Here is a 13,522-nt window from a genome sequence, read left to right on the forward strand (position 1 = left end):
AAATAGTGCCAATATTCAGTGCTGTTGCCCTGTAATTGTACCCATGGAATAGGGACTGAAATTTTATAACTTCATGCAACAGGAAATCCTTCCATCTCCTCACCCCCCCTTGTCTCTAGCGGGCTATATTCACAATGGCCGGGGCTGGAGAGCAAAGCATTGTCGAGGCACTCCAAAGCCAAAGTGTCATTAAACCTGTCTTATTAAAAGTGCTTATGAGAATGAGGGACGGGAGTTTGGAAACTTCTCTCCCTTTCCCTTTTGACTGTAAATCCAATGATACATCTATCTGTTTTTATCAGTACTTGCTGCTGTTGCGGCCTGGAGGCGTGCCCCTCCACACCCAAAGAACACTTCATCTCAGTGAGGTGGAGAAAGAAGACTAAGAGTGATGCACTCTGCGAGAACCTGCAGGGCAGCACTGCATTGGGCCACGAACAAAGGACATGGAGCTATATGACCAAGAACATGAAGAAAGACCAAGAGGACAGGGAAAAAGGCCTAGGAGTCCTAGCAGGAAAAGGAACAGGAAATGCACCAGGACATAATGGGTCTGTTTACTCTACAAGTAAACACCTCTGGCTGGCCTGTGTCAGCTGATTCAAGCTATGGGTCTGGTTAATTGCTGTGTAGACATTCAGGCTCGGGCATGGGCCAGACGCAGGTGTTTAATTGCAGTGTAGACCATACCCAATTGGTCTCCTCAGGCAGCAAACCCAAATGCTGCAGATCCTGCTTGACCTACATGTCCAAAAATACCGGACTGTCCACCTTTTGCTGTCATTGGAGAACTCCATGGTCACTGCTTCCTACTCTCCCCCACCCATCCACCTACACAACATACCACATGGCATCACGGGCCCATCGTCATCACCCTTATCACTCCATGCTGGGGGACAACAAGGAAAACCACAGCTCCACATATGCTGACCTGTGAGGACCCCGGTTGGTGTGTGTGTAGCCACAATGGGTTACATGTGTTTACTCAAATAGACATAAATGTTTACTTTTTATAATTTTAAATTTTCAACCTGTTATGTTAAAAACTTGTATAACACTGCTTCTTGTTCGGGGATTTTTTTTTTTTTTTTGCATATTGATTTTCTACATTGCTTTTTCTACTCAATAAAAGTTCTATTTTTGGAGAATCAAATTATCTTTATTCCCAACAAATATTGCAGAATGCATTACAGTTGTCAAAACGCACCAAGCATCACATAATTCATAGCTTCAGGAAAACACGCAGTCATATTTATCAATGTATAGTAAGTACTACACAGTTCTTAGCAGCACCCCAAATGTTTACCACTTTGCCTCACAGCTATTACGCAGGACACAACAAGCAGCTATAGCCATTGGGATATTTTTCTCACCAAGATCCAATCTAGTGAGCAGATCAGCCGGTGTCCCTTCAGTCTACCATTCTGCACCTGCTGAGCCAGTAGTTTAATCTTTCCTTGGTGCTGTCTGGGTGGCTGGTGTATAACTTCATACGCTAAGGGAGCAAGGGGTAGACTGGGTTCCATTTCAGTATTGCCAATGGTAGTCTGTTGGCTGGGAAAGAACATCCCTGCTTAAAGCTTTGTGAACAGTCCTGTGTTCTCTAGGATGCAAGCATCGTGCACCTTCCATGACCAGCCAACACTGAAATCACTGAAGCGTCAATGATGATCCAACAACGCATGCAGACTATGGAACAGTAGCCCTTTCTGTTGATGTACCCTGTAGCCCGATGGGCTGGTGCCAAAATTGGGATATTCCAGCTGTCTGTCACCCCAGTGCAGTTCAGGAACCTCCTTGCTGCAAATCCATCCACTGTGTCTTGCACGTTGCCAAGAGTTACAGTCCTACATAACAGGAGACAATTAATGTCCCTACACAGTTGTATGAAAATGTCCCCACTGTGGGTTTTCAACTCCAGAATGACTTCCCACTGACTAGTAGTAATCCAGCGCTGCAAGTTTCCAACATGCGATTTACCACTTCTCCACTGTCCATGCAGTTATTCTGGTGTCCCAGGGCTGGGGCAAGTCTGGCACATAAATCCAGGAATGTCACCTTTTGCAGTCCCACCAGTCTGGGCTCATTTCTCAGGCCCAGACAAGATATTTCCATAATCTGCAGCTGCTCCCTGAAAGCCATCAACAGCCTTGAATTGTTTTCTCGCTGTGTCCCTCATCAAATTGTCCTTGAAGAAATCCTTGTGTCCTGGATGTTGCTGCACTTAGAATCATAGAATAACAGAGTTGGAAGGGACCTCTGGAGGCCATCTAGTCCAACCCCCTGCCCAGAGCAGGACCAATCCCAACTAAATCATCCCAGCCATGGCTTTGTCAAGCCTGACCTTAAAAACTTCTAAGGAAGAAGATTCAACCACCTCCCTAGGTAACGCATTCCAGTGTTTCATCACCCTCCTAGTGAAAAAGTTTTTCCTAATATCCAACCTAAACTTCCCCCACTGCAATTTGAGACCATTACTCCTTGTCCTGTCATCTGCTATCACTGAGAATATCTAGATCCATCCTCTTTGGATCTACCTTTCAGGCAGTTAAAAGCAGCTATCAAATCCCCCCTCATTCTTCTGTTCCGTAGACTAAACAATCCCAGTTCCCTCAGCCTCATAAGTCATGTGTTCCAGTCCCCTAATCATTTTTGTTGCCCTTCGCTGGACACTCTCCAATTTTTCCACATCCTTCTTGTAGTGTGGGGTCCCAAACTGGACACAGTACTCCAGATGAGGCCTCACCAATGTCGAATAGAGGAGAACGATCACATCCCTTGATCTGCTGGCAATGCCCCTACTTATACACCCCAAAATGCCATTGGCTTTCTTGGCAACAAGGGCACACTGTCGACTCATATCCAGCTTCTCATCCACTGTCACCCCTAGGTCCTTCTCTGCAGAACTGCTGCCTAGCCGTTCGGTCCCTAGTCTGTAGCGGTGCATTGGATTCTTCTGTCCTAAGTGCAGGACTCTGCACTTGTCCTTGTTGAACCTCATCAGATTTCTTTTGGCCCAATCCTCCAAATTGTCTAGGTCCCTCTGTATCCTATCCCTACCCTCCAGCGTATCTACCACTCCTCCCAGTTTAGTTTCATCTGCAAACTTGCTGAGGGTGCAATCCACACCATCCTCCAGATCATTAATGAAGATATTGAACAAAACCGGCCCCAGGACCGACCCTTGGGGCACTCCGCTAGATACCGGCTGCCAACTAGACATGGAGCCATTGATCACTACCCTTTGAGCCCGACAATCTAGCCAACTTTCTGCCCACCTTGTAGTGCATCCGTCCAGCCCATACTTCTTTAACTTGCTGACAAGAATACTGTGGGAGACCGTGTCAAAAGCTTTGCTAAAGTCGAGGAATAACACGTCCACTGCTTTCCCTTCATCCACAGAACCAGTTATCTCATCATAGAAGGCAATTAGATTAGTCAGGCATGACTTTCCCTTGGTGAATCCATGCTGACTGTTCCTGATCACTTTCCTCTCGTCTAAGTGCTTCAGAATTGATTCCTTGAGGACATGCTCCATGATTTTTCCGGGGACTGAGGTGAGGCTGACCGGCTTGTTGTTCCCAGGATCATCCTTCTTCCCTTTTTTAAAGATGGGCACTGCATTAGCCTTTTTCCAATCTTCTGGGACTTCCCCCGATCGCCATGAGTTTTCAAAGATAATGGCCAATGGCTCTGCAATCACATCTGCCAATTCCTTTAGCACTCTCGGATGCAACGCATCCGGCCCCATGGACTTGTGTACGTCCAGTTTTTCTAAATAGTCCCGAACCACTTCTTCCTTCACAGAGGGCTGGCCACCTCCTCCCCATGCTGTGCTGCCCAGTGCAGTAGTCTGGGAGCTGACCTTGTTTGTGAAGAGGGACAAAAAAAGCATTGAGCACATTAGCTTTTTCCACATCCTCTGTCACTAGGTTGCCTCCCTCATTCAGCAAGGGGCCCACACTTTCCTTGGCTTTCTTCTTATTGCCAACATACCTGAAGAAACCCTTCTTGTTACTCTTAACATCCCTCACTAGCTGCAACTCCAGGTGTGATTTAGCCTTCCTGATTCCATTCCTACATGCCCGAGCAATATTTATATACTCATCCCTGGTCATTTGTCCAATCTTCCACTTCTTGTAAGCCTCTTTTTTGTGTTTAAGATCAGCAAGGATTTCACTGTTAAGCTAAACTGGTCGCCTGCCATATTTACTATTCTTTCTACACATCGGGATGGTTTGTCCCTGTAACCTCAATAAGGATTCTTTAAAATACAGCCAGCTCTCCTGGACTCCTTTCCCCCTCATGTAATTCTCCCAGGGGATCTTGCCCATCAGTTCCCTTAGGGAGTCAAAGTCTGCTTTTCTGAAGTCCAGGGTCCGTATTCTGCTGCTTTCCTTTCTTCCTTATGTCAGGATCCTGAACTCGACCATCTCATGGTCACTGCCTTCCAGGTTCCCATCCACTTTTGCTTCCCTTACTAATTCTTCCCGGTTTGTGAGCAGCAGGTCAAGAAGAGCTCCGCCCCTAGTTGGTTCCTCCAGCACTTGCACCAGGAAATTGTCCCCTACCCTTTCCAAAAACTTCCTGGATTGTCTGTGCACCACTTTATTGCTCTCCCAGCAGATATCAGGATGATTGAAGTTGCCCATGAGAACCAGGGCGTGCGATCTAGTAGCTTCTGCGACTTGCCGGAAGAAAGCCTCGTCCACCTCATCCCCCTGGTCCGGTGGTCTATAGCAGACTCCCACCATGACATCACCCTTGTTGCTCAGGTTTCTAAACTTAATCCAGAGACTCTCAGGTTTTTCTGCAGTTTCATACTTGAGCTCTGAGCAGTCATACTGCTCCCTTACATACAGTGCAACTCCCCCACCTTTTCTGGCCTCCCTGTCCTTCCTGAACAGTTTATACCCATCCATGACAGTACTCCAGACATGCGAGTTATCCCACCAAGTCTCCGTTATTCCAATCACATCATAATTCCCTGACTTTGCCAGGACCTCCAGTTCTCCCTTCTTGTTTCCCAGGCTTTGTGTATTTGTATATAGGCACTTGAGATAACCCGCTGATCGCCCCTTGTTCTCAGTATGAGGCAGGAGCCCTCCTCTCTCACACGCTCCTGCTCGTGCTTCCTCCCGGTATCCCGCTTCCCCACTTACCTCAGGGCTTTGGTCTCCTTCCCCCGGTGAACCTAGTTTAAAGCCCTTCTCACTAGGTTAGCCAGCCTGCTCGTGAAGATGCTCTTCCCTCTCTTCGTTAAGTGGAGCCCGTCTCTGCCTAGCACTCCTCCTTCTTGGAACACCATCCCATGGTCGAAGAATCCAAAGCCTTCTCTCCGACAACAGCTGCGTAGCCATTCATTGACTTCCACGATTCGACGATCCCTACCCTGGCCTTTTCCTTCCATGGGGAGGATGGACGAGAACACCACTTGCGCCTCATACTCCTTTATTCTCCTTCCCAGAGCCACGTAGTCTGCAGTGATCCGCTCAAGGTCATTCTTGGCAGTATCATTGGTGCCCACGTGGAAAAGCAGGAAGGGGTAGCGGTCCGAGGGCTTGATGAGTCTCGGCAGACTCTCTGTCACACCGCGAATCTTAGCCCCTGGCAAGCAGCAGACTTCTCTGTTTTCCCGGTCAGGGTGGCAGATAGATGACTCAGTCCCCCTGAGGAGAGAGTCCCCGACCACCACCACCCGCCTCCTTCTCTTGGGAGTGGTGGTTGTGGAACCCCCAACTTTAGGACAGTGCATCTCATGCCTTTCAACTGGTGGAGTCTCCTTCTGCTCCCTTCCCCCAGACGTATCATCTGGGCCACTCCCCGCAATGGTACCTGTGGAGAGAACATGAAAATGGCTACTTGCCTGTATCCGCGTTGCTGGTACATGGACGTTCCCCCTTCTTCTGGAGGTCACATGTTGCCAGATTTCTTCACCGTCCTTCTGTCCGCGCTGCGCAGCCTGCTCTGAATCTTCAGAGCCTTGTGCCTGTAGAAGCATATCCTGACGTCTGTCCAGGAAATCTTCAGTTTCTCTTATGCAATGCAGGGTCGATACCTGTTGCTCCAGACCTTGAACCTTCTCTTCCAATATGGAGACCAGCTTGCACTTTGTACACACAAAGTCGCTTCTGTCCTATGGAAGAAGACAAACATGGCACATCCAGTGCAGGTCACAACAGTTGAACACTCCCCATCCATATTACCTTCCTACTATGAGCTTCCTCAGGAGATGCAGTAATTACTCAGAGAAGTCGTTAGGCTGTAAGACTCAGTGGGCTCACTTCAGGCGAACTCCCAGGCAAACTCCTGCTGTTTGCTGCTCTGCTGTCCCCCGCTGCTCAGCTGGTTCCCCGCCGCTCAGCTGGTTTGCGGAGCGCTGGCTTTTTTAAACAGCCAGGCTCACCTGAAACAAAACACTTAAGGTCTGGAAAGACAGGAGAATCATGCATCCAGTATTTGCAACATTCATGAGGCTAGCTCTGTGGTTCCCATACTTCTGTCAGAGATTGCAGACACTGAAAAGGGCCATGTGGGTTCATGGGATTTTTTTTTAAAAGGTGCAAAAATTATGCGCTGTATGGATGGCTTTATGGGGTGGAGAAAGTTACATGCTGGGAACTTGACTCCTAGCTCTCGGAGATCCCTGGGCACAAGTTATTTCTGTCCCACAAAACATGGCAAAAATGTCCCCCAAAGGCATTGCATTGGAGGGCAGTGTGTATCCCACTGGGATACCTCATGGCGTATTGTATTTTACATCAACCCCAAGCACTTCTGATGAGTACATGCAGCACCAATGCAAACAGCTAAGTATGCACGCACCCAAGTGATATACAAATTCGGCAGGTGTACACTAATGTAACTTACATCAACCAATGTTTGTAGTGTAGACATGGCCTTTGTAATGGGACTTATTAAACAGAATCATGGAGGGTGGGGAGGAAGATACCTTAGTAGCTTGGACACCTGATGGGAAAAGATCCCAAAATCTTGAAAGTATTTCTTAAATTCTCCTTGCCAGCCTTATATTAAGTGTTCTGCTTTTTATGTTGTCTATCTTATTTTGTCGTGCTCTGCATTAAGAAGTGAAGCATTCCTAGTTTCATCCAGTCTGATATTACAGCTTCTTGTATTCTTTTTAGGTAATACTAAGTGGAGGTGCTTTAGAAGTGGTGTCTGTTCAGTCAGAGATTTGGTGTATGGGGAGTTGTGAAGTAAACAGATCCAGAAGAACCAAACAATTAAGCTGTTAGAATGTAACTGCTTTAAATTTACATTACTGTTACTGAATATGAACGACATAGTGTAAAAGGTGAAATTACCTGTCTTAGGTGGAAGTCTATTCTAGCAGTCAGTATATCTTTAATTTTTGACTGGTCTTTATGCACTGTGCATCTTGTCCAAACATATGTTTTCTTAATAATAAAAGAAAATAACTTAAATTTATTTCCCACATAATAGACTTTTCAAGGAGTTTTTTTCAAATATTGACAAACGATAAAATTGTTTGAGTTTTTCTGCTGTGTCCCCTTTACAGTAATATCCTATAGCTTCTTATCTTGTGAACAGTAATGCGTCTCATCTTCTCCCAATGTATAGAAAATTTTAAATGGCGCACAAATGACTTCTAAGGATTCTATTTCCTTGGGAACTTTATTGTGCCATTATCACCACTCAGAAGTATTGTAAATTGAGCAGGTTTTGGCTTAAATCACTACTTTCCACTAATTCTTCCATAATTTGTCACACTTTTACTAGCAAATGTAGGTTTAAATCCATACTGAGAAGTTTTAGTTTCCATGCACTGCTCCACAGTAATTGGTATCTTGTTTTGTGGCTTGAAAAGGTATCAGTTTTTGGAGGAAGCTTTTCAGAATCAGAAGGGTGCAATTGAGAATCTGTTGGCCAAACTTCTTGAGAAGAAGAATTATGTTAATTTTGCAGCTACTCAAGTGCAGAATAGGTAAGTACCTACAGATAATATTCAAGTGTTGATATTGTATTGTGCATTTAATAAAGCCTATTGTTCATACTTTTGTAGGCTCGTAACTCGTTTAAATTCTAGTTGGTCCCTATGTCAATTATACTGGATTTATAGTTGGAATGCTTTATACTTTATTATGCTTGTCCATGGCACACTGTTGCAACTGTATAAATGTCAAAGTAGATGACCTTTTATGGAACTGCTGTACTGTCAAAGGTGTGGCATAATTTATTATAGAGTAAAATAACCTCTACTGCTCTGGTATTTGTCAGTGAGAACTCTGTGGGGGTTACAGACATACTGGCCATACAGTTTAATATACACATCTTTCAGATTAGAAAAGACAAGAGCTGGAGATATTAAAATAAGAAAATAGAAGCAGAGAATTAATACTTCACACTAATTCAAGCAAAACATGAAAGAGCAGTTAAACATAAAAAGGTGGACAGAAAAGTTAGACAATTAAGTCATCAAATCAGGGTCAGACTTTGTGTAAACTTTCTCCTTTATTTGCCAAGAATTAAATTCTAGACGGTTTATCTTTAGCACTGGGTTAGCAACTTTTTATCTGTTAGGTAGAAACTAAATAAGCCATATAATTCTGCGTTTATCAAATAACTTTAAAGAAAGTTGCTTCTCTACTTTTTATGGAAGAAAAATGACTGTGTAGTATTTGGAGGCATAGTATAAAGTAATTGCCTGATCATACATTTCTCTTTTTTAGGATAAAAGAAGTAAATGAAACTAACAAACGAGTAGAACAGGAAATCAAAGTGGCTATTTTCACCCTCATCAATGAAATCAATAAAAAGGGAAAATCTCTCTTACAGCAGCTTGAGGTACAGTTAAGAACAAACAAAAAATCAGTTCACAAACTCGCTGTTTCAAACACCTATTGAGAACTTGCTTTCCATACTTGAGTGAGGAGTTTATTCTGTGCAGGCACAGGGGTTTCAGTGGTATGCCACTCAAGTATGATATGCTTGGAGTTAAATCTCCTGTGATCTTTTCATTGATCTAAAATGCTATGACTTTCTTAACTTGTACATCTGTGTCGTATAGCCCCATTTTAAACTTGCTCTTTATCATAGATAAATGTCTGGAAAAAGCCGTTTCTGACTCAAAATGCCATGTTCCTACCCTGAAACATACTACTCCTGAAGTCTGTAAACTCTTGTCCTTTTTTAAGAGGCTAATGTGTACAGACTGTGGAATTAACATGACTCATAATATCACTGCTCATTTGCTTGCTTTTTTTCACTTCCTCTCCCAATGACTTGTCTAGGAGTCCCTCTCTTTAGAATGTCAGCTCTTAGAGGCAGGGATCTGCCTTAAGTTTTTCAGACAAAAAAAATAATTGGTACTGTATAAATGGCAAATATTTGCTAATCGCCTATTTGCTCTGCATTTTGTGTGACTTAATGCAGTCAGAACCGGATTCTCCCCTCTCCTTCTGCTCTTGTGAGATGGTAGTGGCAAAGGAGAGGTAGCTCAGAAGACTTCTAAAGTCGTCCTCCTTGCTTGCGGCTGTCCTTCCCTACTTAACCTAACTTGAGTTTGTCAATATACCTCTGAGTGGATAGTCTGTGGCTGGGTCTCAGATTATTCTCACTCCATAAGGAAGTAGTTGAATGTGGCTGAAATGTGATTCCTCCGTGTTCATAAATCTCCTTGTCTCCATCAGGAAAGCTTGTCACTTCAGCTTCAGAACTCCTATATATGACAGAATGCACTGCTTCCTGTTAAGCTATCTCATAGTTGTGGCTTGTTACATACTTTTAAATTGTGTGTGCTGACAAAAGGCTGTTTGAAAGACACCAATAAATATCTCAATAAATTGTAATGAAAATTTACCAGCCCAAGCAGGACCTACTTGTCTACTCTTACAACTCTGATGGCAAATTAATATTTTCACTCAGGGAACTGTTTTGGGGGCAGAGGGATGCACAGGGAAGGGAGACAGACTAAAAGTAGGATTCTGCTAGTCTACATTGTGTAAGGCGTGCTTACTGCTACTTTGTACTGCAGTAGAGGTCTTAATATCAGATTATGTACCCTTGGAGTTGTGAAAGTCATTCTTCAGAATTGACACTGTAATTCCTAATAACTAAAAGAGCTGAGACATTCCAAATAATGGCTTCAGAAATCTAGTAGGATAGGTATTGCATATTTTTACATAAATGTGTAAAGCACAAATCTTAAATTACGTAGTTTAATTAAACTTTTAAAGCATATGATGCATTTATAGAATCATAAAAATATAGAAGTGGAAGGGACCTCAAGTTTTTCCTCCTAATCCAAATCTCCTTTGCTGCAAATTAAGCCAATTGCTTCTTGTTCTACTGACAGTAGACATGGAAAACAGTTGATCACAGTCCTTTGTAATAACCCACCCTGTTATCCGGTGCTCCTGTATCCCCCTCCCTATTTTTTTTCCTCAAGACTAAACACACGCATCTAAACATTTTATCATTTTTGTTTCTCTTCTCCGGACTCTCTCAGATTTGTCCACATCTTTCTCAAGGTGCAGTGCCCAAAATGGACACACTACTCCAGCCGAGGCCTCAGCATTACTGAGCAGAGTGGGACAGTTGCCTCCCATGTCTTACATATGACAGTCCTTTTAATAAACCCCAAAATATTAGCATTTTTTGCAACTGCATCACATTGACTCATTCAATTTTTATGATCCACTATAGCCTCTCTGTCCTCTTTAGCAGTACTTTTGCCTATTAGTTATTCCCCATTTTGTATTTGTGTATTTGATTTTTCCTTGCTAGTGAAGTACTTAGCACTTGTCAATTGAATTTCACCTAGTTGATTTCTGACCAATTCTCCAGTTCAAGGTCATTTTGAATTCTAATTCTGTCCTCCAAAGTGTTAGCAACCTCCTATAGCTTGGTGTCATTTGCAAACTTTAGAAGCATATTCTCCACCCCATTATCCAAGTCATTAATGACAACACTGAATAGTACCAGACCCAAAGAAGACCTACTAGATATGTCCTCCCAGTTTGACAGCAAACCATTGATGATTACTCTTTGAGTACAGTTTTTCAATGCGTTTTTCACCCCCACCCTTAAAGTAATTTCATTCAGACCACATTTCCCTAATTTGCTTTTGAAAATGTCACTTTGGACTGTGTCAAAAGCCTTATTAAAGTCAAGATATATAACATCGACTGCTTCTTCCCATCCACTAGGCCAGTAAACCTGTCAAAGAAGGAAATTAGGTTGGTTTGGCATGATTTGTTCTTGACAAAATCCATGCTGGCTATTTATCAACTTGTTGTTCTGTAGGTCCTTAAAATTGATTGTTCAACAATTTGTCCCAGTATCTTTCCAGGTATTAGGCTGGACTGGTCTGTAATTCCCTGGGTCCTCTTGTTCCCTATAATTCCCTTTTCCAGTTCTCTAGAACCTTACCTAATGGTCGTGAGACTGCTTTAAATAGCTCCTTAAACAGTGTTTTTTGTATTAATTTAAATGGAATAGATAGGCCCAAAGACTCAAAGATGTTAACATGACCCCTGAAACGGTCCAGCATAAAACAGTTTTTTAAACAAAGTTTTGGATTTGATATATAGAGATCTCAGCCTGCTTAGCACCGTGGCAAACACCATTAAAATCCTTTTTAACCTTTTATTGAAGATACAGAAAGGAAAGAAAAACAGTGATAGCATTTGAAATGTAAAATCTCAAATAAGGCTTTCATTTTAACAACATCCCTTGTTCCCTTTCCCTTTAGCCCTTTTGGAAGGAAAAAGGGGGAAATAAAAACAGCAAAGATAGAAAATGCAGCTTCTGTCTCTGGTGTTGATTCACTTGCATCCTCACTGCTGGAGAAACACAGGCTGAGCATGCTGTCTTATCAGCCACTCTGAGACCTGGCAAACTTGTACCAGTATTAGGCTGTTTAGGGCATTGCTTTTAGCTGCCCCTTTCTGGTCACAGGCTTAACAGTGTTGCAAAATGTACAGCCTTGGCTGGCTGAGCCAGACTCCTAATAGATAGAAGGAAAAAGGAGAGATAAGATAGAGAAGAAATAAGGTAAGGAAGGAAAAGGACACACTGGAGGTGAGCGGGAGGCAGTCTCACATACGAGGTACTGGTTGGGATTTAACCAGAGCCAGTGGAGGTGACAATGTCATCTGGCTCCCACTCGCTGGCCCTCTCTGATCAGAATGATGCAGGTAGAATGATGGTGCATTGGATTCCGGGGTCCCAAAAGACAGCAGGGGTGGCAGCCATGATGGTGAAGCTCACTCCTTCCCCTTTCAGTCAGCCAGTGTTGCGGTAGCCTGTGTCCATCTGCATTATCCCCCAAAGTCTTGCTTTTTTAAAGAACCCCAGAAGGGAGTGATGGGTGGAATAGCCCATCCCCTCATTATTTTGTTCACCAGTCAGGCCTAATTTCCGACACACCAATTTTGGTCCATTAATTTCCTGTCCCACACTTCTATTGTTTACCAGGCATGATCTTAACACAGACCTTGAATTAGATCAGTAGGCCTTTTTGTTTGAACTAATTTAGTCTTTTGCACATTTTCCCATCAATGTTTATTATAGGTTGTGACATTTTATAAACATCATCCTAGTTTTTACAGTTGAGCTCACAATTAGGGTAAATTTTTAGGCCCAGTTATCACAACGGGTACCCTGTGATGAATGTAATCAGGCCCTGCTCACATGAATACATCTAACTTATCGAAATATTCTTTCACCTGTTCTTTCTCTATTCCGGCTTGTATTCCTTCTCCTTTGTTAATATTATTAGTGACCTGATGCTGGGACTGTGTGCTGTAGTTATGGGGGATCCTCTGCCCCATGTGGTGCTGAAATAAGCCCCTGGGGCCATTTGTTGCATTTGGGGGTGTGGGTTGTTGGAACTGGGGGGAGTCCAGCCTTGTTCTCTCTCCCTCTCCTCCCCCAATCACTACTGTACAGCTGCTCTGGCTGTAGCTTGGCTGGCTGCTCCCTGGGTTCCCAGTATAACAAGTGCTTTGGTGGCAGCATGCTATCAAAATGTTACTGACAAGTCAGGGAACAAAGAGGAAATGACAATTTGCAGTGGTTCATAACTCTGCTAAACCCGAATGGAGTTTTGTGGGACCTAAAAGGTGGTTCTTCCAACCTCAGGGCTTTTTCTCTCCTGAATTTTGAACACCTGCTGCAAAGAATTGGCAGTGTTAGTACTTCAAGTGTCTTTCATAAAGGAAAGTGTTAAGTAACTTAACAATGTCACTGCCAGCTCCTCCTATAATGTATATATGTACAATGTATATTGTTTGTTTTAATTCTGTGCATTTAATTGTCTGATATCAGTATAGACGATTTATAAATCTAATAACCTGATTGAGCTTCTTTTTCTTTGTAGAATGTGACAAAGGAAAGACAGATGAAGTTAATACAACAGCAGAATGACATCACAGGGCTTTCGCGGCAGGTGAAGCATGTGATGAACTTTACCAACTGGGCCATTGCAAGTGGTAGTAGCACTGCATTGCTGTACAGCAAGCGGCTGGTAAGGAAACCT

At 43.4% G+C, this 13,522-nt stretch overlaps 1 protein-coding gene across 1 annotated transcript in view; it reads left to right on the plus strand.

Annotated features, from left to right (window-relative positions):
- The window catches only part of TRIM33 (tripartite motif containing 33), a 79,688-nt gene that overhangs the window by 34,254 nt on the left and 31,912 nt on the right, over nt 1-13,522 (plus strand). The window contains exons 5-7 of the mRNA XM_074935870.1: nt 7,850-7,966; nt 8,712-8,826; nt 13,364-13,510. Coding sequence (XP_074791971.1) covers nt 7,850-7,966; nt 8,712-8,826; nt 13,364-13,510 — 379 coding nt within the window. The remainder of the gene's footprint in view (nt 1-7,849; nt 7,967-8,711; nt 8,827-13,363; nt 13,511-13,522) is intronic.

Source organism: Natator depressus, chromosome 21, assembly GCF_965152275.1.
Source record: "Natator depressus isolate rNatDep1 chromosome 21, rNatDep2.hap1, whole genome shotgun sequence".
Classification (NCBI taxonomy): domain Eukaryota; kingdom Metazoa; phylum Chordata; order Testudines; family Cheloniidae; genus Natator; species Natator depressus.